We start from the raw sequence: 15,253 nt of genomic DNA on the forward strand, positions 1-15,253 counted from the left end.
ATGCCTAACTGCTCCCCTGCCAGCGTGTTTGCTCCTAACTGCCCTCCCCTGTAGGCCTGGGTCCCTCCCCAACTGCCCTTCTTTTCAGGCCCGGTCACCCCCAACTTCCCTCCTCTGCTGACCTGGTCACCTCTAACTGCTCTCCGTGCTAGCCATCTTGTGTGTTGGAGTGATTGTCAATTTACACATTACTCTCTTATTAGATAGGAGGATAGAGGCCTAGTGCACAGGTGGGGATAGAGGCCTAGTGCACAGGTTTGCCCTGAAGGGTGTCCTGGATCAGGGCAGAAGTTTCCTTGGGGATGGGGTGGCCTGGGTGAGGGGCCTGTGGTGATTTACAGGCCGGCCAAGGCCCCCTCGCCCCCTGCTTGCGACCCAAGTGGAGGCCCTGGTATCTGGGATTTATTTTTTTCTATAATTGAAACTTTGTCTTGAGCAGAGCCAAGCCTCCTGCTTGCTCTGTGGCTGCAGTCATTTTTGTTGGGATTTATTTCTCAACTATAATTGAAACTTTGTAGCCTTGAGCGGAGTCCAGGGCCGGCCAGGGTGTACGGAAAGCTTAGCTTCCTCCATTGCCAGGGAAACCCAAGCCTCCTGCTCACTCCGTGGCTGCAGTCATCTTGGTTGGGTTAATTTGCATCCGGATTGACTGGTGGGCATGGCCTTTAGGTGTAGCAGAGGTATGGTCAATTTACATATTACTCTTTTATTAGATAGGCTATTCACCTGTGTTTCCAGACTTTGTGACACCTTTAGTGAGTTCATTATAAGTTTTCAAGCAAAAGCTACAAGATTGGCATCACAGGAGTGTAAGTGCTTTATTCATTTAATTCATCATGTATCCCTGGAATTAAGACTGTGCTGGAAGTTAGAGGGAGTTCAATGCTTCCCTACCTGTTGTCTGACTGTTCTTATCAGGTTTAAGAAAGGTAAAATTCACCTTAAGGATCATCCAAATTCTAAAATGTTCTTATTCTAAAAAATTATATACTTCATATAAAATTTGCTAGTTATTTTCCCGGCAAAAATATCAGCCAGAAATCTGTCCTTTAGCCATTATTTGAAATACATATTCATACAAAATTTTATACGTATATAAATTTTGATTTTCAAAATTAAGAATTATTCTTAATTTTGAAAATCAAATGAATACTGATAATTTTAAAAATCAAATAATATGAATAATTTCAGAGAATAACTAAAATATAAAAACTAAATTCTTATCACAGGTGTCGTTGGGCCAAAATAATCTAGTATGAATTTAAGAAACAATTACCAATAGTATATTATGCAGCTCCTAGAATCAGCTGACGACTAGAGCTAAAAAGTAAAAATAACTTCTAAATGTAGGAAACATTTCATACTACCAACAAAATTTTGACTTTGTTCAAAAGAATAATTTAGTTTCACTTTCTTTCAATCCTCATACAAAAAAAATTTCAGAAAGGAGATAAACAGAATATTGAAGTTAAACTGGAAGTGAGTATTAACTTTCCACCAATTTCTAATATTGGAGACCAAAATAGGCAGAAAACTGTAAACAAAAAGTCAAATAAAGTTATAACTCCCCAGAAGATATCTGAAATAAGTCAATAAACAACTTTTAAGCAATTAACTACAAATCATTTTCTAAAATTTTAAAAAATAATGTCTATCTAGTTAAATAACATTTAAGTAACAATTATTGATGTTTACCTTATACTTGGATTGAAATGTCAATTTCTTAAAAAATTAAGTACTTGGCATTACAAAAATTAATTAAAAATAACTTTGCATTTTATATATAATATGAATAATAAAAATAATGGCTGGGTTGCTCAGGTGGTTGGAGCATCATCACTACACCAGAAAGTTGTCGGTTCGATTCCTGGTCAGGGAACATATGTGGGTTCCATGATATATCCCCAGTCAGAGGCAAGCAATCAATATTTCTCCATTAATGTTTCTCTTTCTCTCCTTCCCTCCCTCCTTCCATTTCTCTCTCTCTCTAAAAAATCAATAGAAACATATCCTCAGGTGAGAATCATTGTCATGCTCTTTTGGTTATAATTTTGTAGGCTAAATAATCCCAAAACATATGGCATAGAAAATTTCTCTATTTGAACTTCTAAAATAAACAATGCTCTGCAACAATTACTGACAACTGGATAAGAGTGAACTACAACTACGTAACACCAAAATATTTTATGGACGAAGGGAACTTGGAAAAAGAGAAGCATGCCAGGGAAGAAGCTGTTTAAATCATCTTCTAAGTGTGAAGTGGATCATTTCCCAGATAAACCAAAAGGTAAAAACATGCTACATTTTCTATCTGAAATGACATGATGTGACTATGATGGTAGTAACTAAGCACAGAAAAGTCAAAGAAAACAAGGACTTTTCTGAGGTAGTTACAATGGGTCATACTTACAGCCACAGAAGCCCACTGCCATGCAAAACAGTGACTGGTTGGCATCTGATCATGTGAGCGACAGCAGCCAATAAGAATAGAAAATAAGAAGCAGAAGACAAAGCACCACCAATCAATGTCAAGAGTTGACATGTATAATACTCTTGCTATATATAAATAGCAATATATGACTTCTACAATCCTAAAACTATCTGTTTAAGTGGGATCCCCAGGAGATTTAAAATTCCATATCAAGAGTACTAATTTATTTTTATTAAGTTTAAACACAAACTTCAATTTCAAAGTGCCTACCCTTTTTTTAAAACTCAAAGCAGGTTTGCTGAATTATTTTTATTTTAAATAAAATTTTTAAATTTTAGTTCTTATTTCCTATGTATAATAATCAGCACCCAATGATAAACTGTGCGTTAGCAGGAACATTCACTCTAACCCAGAAGTCAGCATCCCTAGTCATCCCCCAAAAGATGGGGAAGTAATATCAAAATATTTTGATTCATAAGAAAAATTAAAGAAAAAAGAAACTAAAAAAGTGACATTAAGATTTTTAATTTCGTGAGAAAAATTCTCTAAAAAAAAAATAAGTTCAACTCACTGAAATAGTGGAAAACCAACCTCATAAACTAGTAACAATATTGCAGTATACAACATATTACAATACTTATACAAAAGGAGGGACACAATTGATTTTCTAAAATAATCAAAACAGTAGGAATGGGATAAAGACATTGAAAATGCACTTGGAAGAAGTGGGATTCAAAATTCATGATTAATCTTACCGGTGCCATTCGTATTGCTGGGTGTGCTCCACAGCCTTGCACTGCTTTATTAAGTGTTTCACCAAACATATTTCGAAGTTCAACTGAGTGACAATATACAGCATCAATCTTTGGCCACCAATCCAATGCAGACTGGACAAAAACAGAGACCATCAGAAAGGGAGAGTACAAGTTTGCACTGAGTTACATGCTCTGGTTATTACTGTAGTTTATGTTTTGTCCTTTTGTGAGAAACTTTCTAAGACCATGCAAACACACACCACAATTTCCAATATCTTCAAATAGACTTTCAACAAAAAAGAATTTAAATAAAAATAGTAATAATAATAAAATGGAAAAGTGTTTCAAATAGTATCTTTAGTTTGAACCATACATCTTTTAAGAAATATAATAAGAAACATGAGACAAATTGTCTGCTTTATGAGCATGAGATATAGACTGTCTTTTCTCACTAATATGTTAGTAAATTTGAAAAACAGAGTCTTTAAAGAGCTAATTCTGCACCCAATCTTATAAGTTTTATGCATTACACATTTTAGTAACTTATGCATATAAAATATATATTCTCCGGGATAAAAATATGATTATTAAAGCTTTAAGAGAGATTAGTGGTTCAACACAATGTTGAAGCAATATGTGGAAAACAATCACTTATATGCCTACAAACAATGATAATTACAACATGAGATTAGTAAATGAGATAAAGCTATTAGTAAACCCATAAGCTTAAAGTGATATGCAATGATGACACAATACATGAAAAGATTAATGATCACTACAAAGACAAATTTATTATAGCTAAATATTTTTAAAAGCAATTATTTTATGTAAATACGTTTATATTTTGGTTTAACAAGTTTAGCTTTCTTTCCCACTATTAATGTCTATTTTATTTGAAAGTATATCTTGAAGTTTTATGTTAAAAATAATTAATTACTACGTTATGAAAAATGACAATTATGAAAATCAATAAAACCATACAGTTTGGCCCAGCCAAGTGTGGCTCTGTGGTTGAGCTTCGCTCCATGAACCAAGATGTCACCTGCACATGCCTGGGTTGTAGGCACGATCCCCTAGTAGGGGGCATGCAAGTGACAGCCAATTGAGGATGTTTCATTGATGTTTCTATTTATCCTTCTCCCTCTCTCTCTAAAAATCAATAAAAAATATTTTTTTAAAAACTATAAAGTTTGTCTATCAGTTAACACAAAAAATGACCAGATGAATTTTCACTACCTATGGAGAATTTGCAAGAAATGGGATGGCTTAAAATGTAAGCTTCCACCCTGGCCATTGTGGCTCCGCTGGTTGGAGCAGAGTCCTGTATACTTAAAAGGTTGCAGGTTTGATTCCCAAGGAGGGCACATACCCAGTTCACAGGCTCTGTCCCTGGTCGGGGTGCCAATGAAGGTAACCAATCAATATTCTCTCCCACATCAATGTTTCTTTTCCCTCACCCTCTCTAAAATATGTGTATATGTGTGTGTGCACTTTCCATTTATAATATTCCTGCTATAGAAAACATCTGAAAGAACAACTGAAATTTGTTGGTAATGGGGATTTAATATCTTCACTTCCTATTCACAGGCTCCTTCTTATTCCAAACTAATCTAGTTAAATTCCCAACATTTAATTTTTTTATCCATAATTCTCAGATTATTTTCAGGAGCATCAAGTTATATTATTTTAACCCAAAACTTTGAACTACAAACTCTATTTACTAGATAATAAATTATACAACCAATTTACAATACATAATTTGAATATTAACTACAGTGAGGAAGGGAGGGACTCAAAAGCTATGAGGGGAAAAATACATTTGGGGGGATAGTATGGTTGTCCCTGCTTTTCCTTCAAGTCTTAGTTTATTTAAGCTAATTCCTAACAAATGATCAACTTTCATTTTTGGTTATATAATGAATCCTTTAAACTTTGCTCAATTTGGTCATTTGACATGTCCAAATAATCAGTACAGCATGATTTCTAAACATTTACTAATACTACAGCTTATATTCATCAGCTTAAAATAGAAAAGGCTGAATAATCACAAAATGCATTGAGATCATGGTCTTCCTCACTCTACAGACCCTACAATATCTTGTCAGAAACTGGTTAAAGAAATATGCATCCCAAGTGTACAATTCAACAAAATATCATCTGCATACTGCATTATGCACCACTGCCCAAAGTAAAGTCTCTTTCCACTCCCATATATATATATATATATATATATATATATATATATATATATATATATACACACACACACACACACACACACACACACACACACATTTTAATCCCTTCGCCTTCTTTCACCCAGCTCCCAAATCCCCTCCCCTGACAGCTGGCAGCTTAGCCTGTTCCATTTATCCATGCTTCTGCTCTAATTTGTTAAATTATTTTGTTGATTAGATTCCCTACATATAAGTGAATTCATATGGCATTTGTCTTTGGCTTATTTCATTTAGCATAATATTCTCCAGGTCAATCTAGGCTGTCGAAAAAGCTAAGATTTCTTTATTTTATATGGCCAAGTAGTATTCCATTGTGTAAATGCACCACAGCTTTTTTATCCACACATCTACTGATGGGCACTTGGGCTGTTTCCAAATCTTGGCTGCAATGAACCCAGAGGTACATATATTCTTTTGAATCAGTGTTATTTAGGTATCTGCTGAAGTTGCATCATACTACCAGGTGCACCATGTAAAACAACTTGATTTTAACCTAAGATTTGGTGATTTTCAAAACTGCTGCTTTTCATAATTTATAAATTCATTTATCTTACAGTAAAAGTTAAAGATAAACTTTCAAATAAAATAAGCACTAAAAACTAGGCATAATGTAGTTGCTAAAAATTTTTGTGTTTTGAGCAGTTACTAAATGTTTCCTTTCTGAACCTAAGTCAATAAAGGTAGTCCATTTTTTTCCTTGAAAATACTAAGCTTATTGCCTAACAAATGGCATTACTTTTACCATCTGATCAAATTATGTGCAATTCTTCAAGAGAGAATTTAAATAAAGTTTCATATACCTTGGAAATAATTTCTTCACCCTCTCAAACCTCTCACTCTCAACATGTGAATTAACTACAGAAAACTACAATAAATTGCCATATGGAAAACAAAACAAAACAGAATACTAAGTACTACACCAGCTATAAGCATGTTCCACTGATGACTAAGACATTTGGCTCATATATGTGTATATTGGCCTTTAATCTCCCAATTATAAATTAATATAATTATAACATATAAATTAGCCTAATGGAAGCTTATAGAGAGTAAGAAGTTAACATAGGTCCTGTAACTACAATTCATCTCTTACGACATGCCATAATAAAAAAGGTGACAATACTATGAGTACTACTGATGAAAGCTTACAATATGATAAAATTCAAATAGTGAGTAGACTTTTAGATTTCTAAAGAAGAAACAATGGATAATTTAGATCTAAACACAGTACTTATGAACTGAGTATATGAGTATGTTTCATGAAAGCAAATACAAAATACCAACACTACTTCTGAAAAAACTCAAAACACACCAGCAAAACTTTTATCTTATTTGAGAAAGTGGTAGTATTTTTTTAGTCTATGAATTGGGTAAAGCACCATGGAAGAAGAAAACTTATGAGGTGTATTGAACCAAGAATCATTTGAAAGGAAATCTTACACTAGGAATAAATTTAAGATTAGGAGTCCAAATGTCTAAGAAAATTTTCATGTAATTTCAAGACAAAATATTTTCATAATAACTGTCTTTGATGTGATTATATAATAATCAATTCCATAAATTTACCTATTTACTTTATAAGCAGTCCTTTTCAGTCAGAAAGTATTTCACATTCAGTATCTATTAGCCTCAAACCAAAGGGAGAAAAAAGCCCAACAACAAACAATTTATCAAGTAGTCTATAATTATAAAGTATCATTATCCAAGTTATAACTTTAAAAGATACTTTACAGGCTCCAATCTATATGAATTTATATTCCTTTTCAAGTCATTCATCTAAAGCTTACTGATGCTTAATATTTTAAAACTTAGTCAATATAGATTTTTCTTTATAAAAATAGATTTCACATTGATGTGACTTTTGATACAGACACACTCCACCTTCACACATGCAGTACTCGTCAGAGTGGAGGAGGATGCACGACCACTTCACCATGTACACTGAGGCATGCATGAAGTACCACTCCAGGCATGCTTTAAACCCACAGAGAGCAGCTCAGCCACTTACAGCAGTGCCAAGTCCATGCTTGAAAGTGCTCTATACAGTCAATTGTAGACAAAAATATTTTACAATTAAAGTAACTAGCCACAAAGTATCAAAAAAGTATATACTTGTGTTTATTAAATACAAGTTTTAAGCATTTATGTAAAACCATACACTGTAATAAATGGAATGTTTTTAGTATTATGAGCCAAAGGGGGGGGGTGTAATAATATTTTATTTCTGAATTACACATAAACTTGAGGGGGGAGATTATCATTGTTTGTTTTGGTTTTTTAATGGCCTTGAAAGTAAATCTTGAGGATACAATGTACTGTCTCATTACACTGGTAAGAGAAAAAATGTTAGGTTTTTAATACAAACATACCTTATCTACAATCAGATTCATGAAACTTTCCCTTTGGAACAAATTGTATTTAATGTTACTTCTACCTATCAGTATAATCTAACTCACTGATACTCAACTGAGGGAGGTGTTATTGTTTGGGTGTGGGGAGAGGGAAGTGTCACAAATACGGCAGGATTCTAAATGTCCTGCAACACACAAGCAGTCCTACACAACAAAGAATGATTCTACCCAAAATGTTACTAGCACCCCATTGAGAAAAATTAAATGTGTCACTAAATAACTTTATTAGTAGTAATTCTTTTGCCTTCAAAAATGGATAAAAGAAAATATGGGCAGACTTTTCTGTAATTCAATACATCTAAGGCAAATAAAGATGGGGAGGTATTTTAACTCACCAGAGACAAACTCTTAAAATAAAATTTGATGATAAAGAAGACAAATTATATATATATCACCAATTATTAAAGTCCCTTTTTAGGGCAGAAAATGGGAAAAAGTTAACCAGTTCATATAAGTGTAAACACATATAAATAGATAAAAGTGGAGCTATGATAAATAACACTTGAGAATTCTCAAAAGATTGTTCATAATTAGAAGAACAGAATTTTTTAAATCAATGGTTCAAATTTGATAAGATTTCACTATCTTTCTATTGAATGTACTCAAATCAGAGTTAAAAGTTTTACAAGTATGTTTTAATGAGTTTCTTATTTTGTCTGATATGGCTTTGTAACATGTGAATATCTCTATTTAAGTATGTTAATATTTCATTTATTTAAGGAAGACTAAAAAGTACAATTAAATATGATGTCACTGTTTTTTAAACATGCCATTCTGGGCTACAACATAAATAACTACTACTTTTCACTTAAATGGTAAGGTGATAAGTTAGAACATATCAAATGCTGGGAAGAAAATCTTAAGTTATATTTTCAGTGGTACTTTCTCAAAGATATTGGATCCAAATTAAATGTTTTAGGTTTAATCTTTCCAACGGATCCTATAAACTCCACCTTCCTCAATAAGGGCCCTCAGGTCAAGACTGATTATGAAAAGTATAATTGTATGTAAGTTTACTAGATATTAATAACCACCTATGTTAAATCTTTCTATATCATATATCTAAATTCAAAACCTTCTGTAAATGAAGAATATCTTTCTTAAAAAGAAATAAAAATAAAAATTTAAGTAACTTAGCAATACCTTTTGGACTTACATTGGTGATGATTCGATGGAGGGAATTTACCAGCACATAGTGAAATGTAGAAGGGGAATTCTGAGCCAGGCAGATCTACAGAGGGCAGAAAAAATTAGGGGATTATTTATGTGAAGAAAGAAAAAAAAAAAAAAATCAGTAACACAAATGAGAACAAAAGGAAAAATAAAACAAAAAGTTTTTAAAAATAGAATAAATTTTTAAGGTCTTGAAATTAATACTGATATATAATATTGAACAATACTAGTATGGGTGTAACCTATTCATCTTTCTAGTCTTTTCACATTTATAAAGGATCAATAGCATCAGTGAATGTAACTGGATAAAGGCCAATGCTCTCACCTTAAAGTGTTGGTTGTTGTGAGGGCTTATACGAAAGCAAGAAACAAGGCAGTCAATCATTAGATCCACATCTGCAGGCTGGCTGCCTCTTGAGAATGGTTTGCTTGGATTAAAGAGCAGGTTCTATGAAAATCCCAAAATAAAACAAAAGCCTTTAAATAACCGTGCAGTCTTTCTTACTAGCATTTAATAACATCAACACATCATCCACATCGATGGCAGTAGCTTTCAGTAGCCAGAAGAAGCACAAAGCACTAATACTGTGGTTCATCAGTCTGATAAGATTCTTACTATACCATATATAATCCCTTTCAGGTCCTAATATATTATTTTAAAACCAAGTCAGAATATTTATGCTAATGTAAGAAAACTGATTAATTATGTGTTTTCTCCATATTCTATATCACTTTATTTAGCTTGAGGAACAAGTAACAACCAAAGCAGAGCCTATGAAATCATTATCAAAGAAGACTCAGAACGTTAGTGTTAGCAATGATCTTTGACAATTTAGTTTAATACTTATTCTTGGAGTTTACTTCCCATTTATTTATTTTTTTTAAATTATAGTAAAGAAATAACAAGGATGTTACCTTAAGATCAACCACCATAGACTGAACTAGTAGGAAAATGACAGAGTTATCCTCCCAGTTGATGTAGGTACTGGCTTTACACAGTTTGACACAGGCAATTGCAGCACTTTCAGTGAGCTGCCTGCTTCCTCCATGGCCAGCAAGTGCTTTTCGCAGACTGTCCAGAAACAACTTCTACAGAATTCAAATACAGCAAAAAGATAATCTATGAAGTTTCTCAGATTTCAGATTTATCTAATAAAGTAGCAAATTATCAGCCTCTAAAATCTGTACTCTAAAAATACATAGTTGATATCCATGGGTTTTAATTTCTCAATGAAAGGAGTTGTCTTTTAAATATTTCTCGAAGCCAAAAAAATAGAATTTGTACTTCACATTCTTTGTTGAATTATTAAAGAAACATAAACAGTCCTTCCCAAACAAGGTAATTCACTGCTCAACTTTAATTCAGCTGAACATATTCATTTTTACATTATCCTTAATTCCTAAATATTAATTTGTCTAAGTTATAGTTTATGTCAAACTGTTCATTTTTACCTAAAACTCTAGGTATATTTAACCTTTAGTCTTCTAACTAAGGATATACCCTAAGGCTGACTTATTGTTCTAAATTCTGTTCTGCACAAGCTTGTGATCTCAAGCTCTCTTTGCACTAACAAAATTCTCCCTTTGGATTTTCTCCTAAATAAAACTTACAAGTATTCTCAAATATAACATGTCAAAAGCTAGTAACTAAACAACAAAATATACATCCTTCTCAAGTACACATGAACAATAATATCCAGGATAGACCACATGTTAGGCAACAAAACAACTCTTAATAAATTTTAAAGGACTGAAATCATATAAAATATCTTTTCTAATCACAATAAAATGAAACTAGAAATCTCAACAGCAGCCCAGCTGGTTGAGCACTGACTCATGCACCAGTCAGGGCACATGCCCAGGTTGCAGACTTAATCCCAGTGGGGGCGTGCAGGAGACAGTTGATCTATGTTAGACAGTTGATCTATGTTTCTCACATCAATGTCTCTCACATCAGTATTTCTCTCTCTCTCTCTCCCTCCCTAGAAATCAATAAAAAACATATTTTTAAAAAAAGAAAGAAACGGTCCACTGAAATATCATCTTTACAGAATGCTAAGCCTGAAGTAATACACCCTTTGAATAAAACAAACTGCTTCACATCTGGACATATGGAAATAATTTTGCCCTCCTCCTCACCTTATTCATGTTGTTTTCATCAACCATATCCCTGGATATATCCTGGATTATTTCTGGACACAAGATAAGAAGGATGATTTGTAGTGGCCAAACTGCTGCTTTACGTTTGGTGCTTTCAGCAAAACCATCCACCAAGTCAAAAAGCTTTTCTGCACACTCTATGTAAAAAATGTAAATAGTAAATGATTTTATTAGATGAGAAGAAAATCTCTGACATTATCCAAAAATCCAAAGGCCACATATTTAGAATATAAACTTGGAAGTTCAAATAAACAATTCATTTAGGTAATGTCCATGTATTAGAAGAGCTATCCTGATCCATCCTATAAAAATCCACAGCTTGTGTTTAGTCTCAATGTGCAGGGTCTCATGTGAAGTCTGACATATCCAAGGAAGAAGGACTGGACAGCTTCAGGAATCTGTATTCTCTGCCTTGCAGTTGGGCCTGCAGAATTCTAGGTAAGGATACTACTACTTTATACACATCTCCCTAACTACAAAATAAAGCCTTAGAGCACAATAAAGTGCTTCTCTACAATGAAGAGCCATCAAATATCCCAACCACAACTCTAATGAAAGATTAGAGCTTCAATTCAAATGTCTTTATCTATTTGCTCAAGGAAAAGAAAAAGGGTTGAGGATAATTTAGAAATATATTAGAAAAATGTTTCCTATTTGACATCAGTTGATAAGATATAAAAGCACCTTAATAACAAAAAATAACTTGGAAATTGATAGGTTTCTACTTCATAAGTAAGAGTTTAAAGAACAAAAAAAATCTTATCCTTACCAGCCATATCTGTCTGTGGAATCTGGTATAGCTTTGTAAATTCATCTGGATAATTTTCTACCCAGTTCCAAAATGCCTACAAATAATGAAACATGTTTTTACATGAAAGCAAGAGTATTTTCTTAACATAGTAAGTAAAATGTCACACAGCTTCAATTATATCACAAACTACTATCCTTCATAAGAATATTGCAATGCACCTTCCTAAAAATTAATGTAAAATAATTATTCAAGCCATGACTTTTTAATTCAAAATCGAAAAGACAGCAACATTTATAGCTAAAAATTAACAAAATTGTAATGCCAAAGAAGTTATGACTTACTTTTTCCAGGCTATTTATAACAGCTAACTGTGCAACCTTCTTTAGGGCCTTAAATTTAAATGCTGTTTCTGGAGGGGAAAAAAGTTTTAAAAATTAACTATAGATTACTTAGTTAAAACAAATACCGTTCAAAGCTACTAGTAAAAAACAAAACTTTGTTCCACTATTATTTGTAAGCAATATAAAAACAATGACAATTAATAAAAACCAAAAACTCACTAGCTATGTCCACTAAAAACAAAACTCAACACGAAGTATACATGGCCGGTCACGATGTGGGCAGCCAGCGGTGATGCACCTAGCTCATTGCAAACAAGTGAGTTTGACTCACCAGAGGAAGAGCCTATTGAAGATGAACAGACTCCAATTCAGTTATCATGGCCACCCCTGTCACAAGTGAATTGTTCTCAGTATCTTGGTTCATGTGTTCTTCCAAGTTGTAAATTTAAAAATGTTAGAAGAAATATCCAAAAAGATACCGAAGAACTAAAGAGCTATGGTATAGAAGACATATTGCTTTTTGCACCAGAAGGGAACTATCAAAACATAGAGTCCCAAACCTCTTGGACCTCTACCAGCACTTTGGAATAATCTCTCAGCATCAACCAATCCCAGCTGGAAGGACTCCTGACATGGCCAGCTGCTGTAAATAACAGAGGGCCTTAAAATATACCTTAAAAATAACCAAAATGAAAATCTCTTAATACACTGTTAGGAAGGAGTTGGCAGATCTTGTCTTGTAGCCATCATCTTGTCTCCTACTACCTGCCTGACAGTATTACCACAGCATGTCATGTAGAGTCTGAGTGAGGATCTGGAGCAATACAGACCATAAAGCGATATAATTATCTTTACAAGTTCTAGGACAAACTAGCTATACATCTATCATCAATAGATTCACTATCAAGGTCTGTATCTAGGGGGGAAAATAAGAATATTGAACAGCATGTATATATGACCGTGCATCTTCTTAAAAATTAATGTAAAATGAAATTTAAAATTTCTCTAGCATAATTTATATTGAGGTTAAACTCTTAATGTTATCAATTTTAATGTAAATGTATATATGCAGATATTCATAAAACTTTTATTGATAAAAATGTAAATATGCCTTAAACTTCAAAGGTTGTATTTTTTTCACTTTGTTTTGTTTGTAAAGTTACTTTTTTTAAAAATATGGTACACATGGTCATTGTAGAAAATTTTTAAAATACACAAAATTCTAAGGGAAATTTTAAACATCATCCATGATTCTACCATTTGGAGACAATGACAGTTTACAGTTTGGTGAATTTTCTTCCATCCTTTTTCCTATGCACATATAAGACAAATAAATATATTTACCATAACTGAGATCATGTAGGCTAGATATAATCTATTCTTTTCATTTCACATAGTATCCTAAATTTTTCCATGTCATTAAAAATTCTTCATACATGTATTTGATGGCTCTATATATAATAGTAACTATTACTTAATAATTATAACATACCAGGTACTTTAAATCTAATATATTTGATTTTTCTCAAAATCTTAATTCTTTCAGATATTACAGATAAGCAAACTGTCTTTGAGGTTAGAGATCTAATAAACGATTACATTGGACTTCAAAGCCATGGTCTTTCCAATAAGCTTTGATATCTTTCAGAATATTTAATTCAATATATTGTCAACAGTTATTTAAACACTTTCCAATTGTTATCTATTAAGAGATGTCCAATATCTCACTATCTTATCTAATAAAGAGGTAATATGCAAATGACCATCACGCCCTCACAAGATGGCTGCCTACAACCAGGCTGGCAGGAGAGTTAGTGAGGGACAACCAAACGACTGAACAGCTGGCTGTGTGGGGTGACCAGGATGGCAGGGATAGGGGGCAGTTAGTGGTGACCAGGCCAGCAGTGGTGGGCAGTGAGGGGCGACCAGGCAGGCAGGCAGGCAGGCAGGTGAGCCTTAGGAGCCAGCAGTCCAGGATTATGAGAGGAATGTCCTGGATTGGAAAGGGTGCAGGCTAGGCTGAGGGGACCCCCTCCCCCATGCACGAATTTCATGCACCGGGCCTCTAGTTATAAATAACTCTAAGAAATATTTTTAGATCCAAATTATTCCTACATTACTGATTATTTCTTTAAGGTAAGTAAAAGCCAATTTTTTTTTCCTGGCCTTGCAAATAACTTGCTCTCCAGGTCATTTTTAAAACGTATTCCTCCAATATTCTTTGCTCTTGCTCTCCTTTGGTTTTCAAATGACAGCATTACATTTCACAGGGCTCTTGAGCCGTTTTGCCTTCCTATATTCATCAACGTTTATCTTTTGACATCTTAAATGTATTACACAAAGTAGTCTATTCTCAATTCCAACGTATAGATCTTTTATTACTCCATTTCTACAAGTTTCTGCCTGAACATCCTACTGATACTTCAAACTCAATAATCTAAAGCTGAATTTATCATTTTGCTGACCACTTTCTTCTCTGCTACCCATCCTTCCTCTCCTTTCCTGCTTTAAGCAGTTTGCTCTGTAATACTTAGTAATACTTCCCTTTAACTTCATAACCTAAATAAATCACCAAATGCTATGTGATGTATTCTATTCAAATGCTATATATTCTACTTCTTAAATACCATACCAAATAGGTCCCCATACTACCCATTCTATCCAGACCTCCACTACCTTCATTATTTTTCACTCACATAACTACACAAACTAGTCCCAGAATTTCATGTAACCTCCCATCAAACCATTCTGCAAATTTCAAGCAAAATGGTGTATCTAAAATAAAATACTAATCCCACCTTAAAGCCTTTTCATCACTTCCCATGGCCAATAAATTAAAGCCTCATAAGCCACAAGCACAGTAGTGTAGGAGTTAAATACTTGGGTCCTAGAGATGGGCAGATGTGCTTTGTACTTTTACCCTGACACTCACTAGCCCTATGATCTCTGAAATGTTACCTCCTAACACTCAATTTCCTCAACTATATAGAGGAT

General features: G+C 33.6%; 1 protein-coding gene and 1 pseudogene across 13 annotated transcripts in view; one reads left to right on the forward strand and one right to left on the reverse strand.

The window, feature by feature from the left end:
* Positions 1 to 15,253, reverse strand: part of NF1 (neurofibromin 1) — a 217,158-nt gene that overhangs the window by 141,124 nt on the left and 60,781 nt on the right. For 6 of the 12 annotated variants that reach the window (XM_036454398.2, XM_036454408.2, XM_036454407.2 and 3 more), the window contains exons 6-14: positions 12,260 to 12,327; positions 11,937 to 12,012; positions 11,147 to 11,304; positions 9,923 to 10,096; positions 9,333 to 9,455; positions 8,991 to 9,065; positions 7,432 to 7,461; positions 3,187 to 3,318; positions 2,411 to 2,455 (exon numbers count right to left, since the gene is read on the reverse strand). In XM_036454398.2, the coding sequence (XP_036310291.1) occupies positions 2,411 to 2,455; positions 3,187 to 3,318; positions 7,432 to 7,461; positions 8,991 to 9,065; positions 9,333 to 9,455; positions 9,923 to 10,096; positions 11,147 to 11,304; positions 11,937 to 12,012; positions 12,260 to 12,327 (881 nt within the window). Of the gene's footprint in view, positions 1 to 2,410; positions 2,456 to 3,186; positions 3,319 to 7,431; positions 7,462 to 8,977; positions 9,066 to 9,332; positions 9,456 to 9,922; positions 10,097 to 11,146; positions 11,305 to 11,936; positions 12,013 to 12,259; positions 12,328 to 15,253 lie in introns of those variants that run through there. The other 6 variants (XM_036454406.2, XM_036454405.2, XM_036454404.2 and 3 more) reach the window with 4 other exon arrangements.
* LOC118728052 lies at positions 12,527 to 13,240 on the forward strand (annotated as a pseudogene). Its single transcript, XR_004990769.1, has one exon. The product of XR_004990769.1 is annotated as a cyclin-dependent kinase inhibitor 3-like (transcript).

Source organism: Pipistrellus kuhlii, unplaced genomic scaffold (assembly GCF_014108245.1).
Source record: "Pipistrellus kuhlii isolate mPipKuh1 unplaced genomic scaffold, mPipKuh1.p scaffold_m20_p_28, whole genome shotgun sequence".
Classification (NCBI taxonomy): domain Eukaryota; kingdom Metazoa; phylum Chordata; class Mammalia; order Chiroptera; family Vespertilionidae; genus Pipistrellus; species Pipistrellus kuhlii.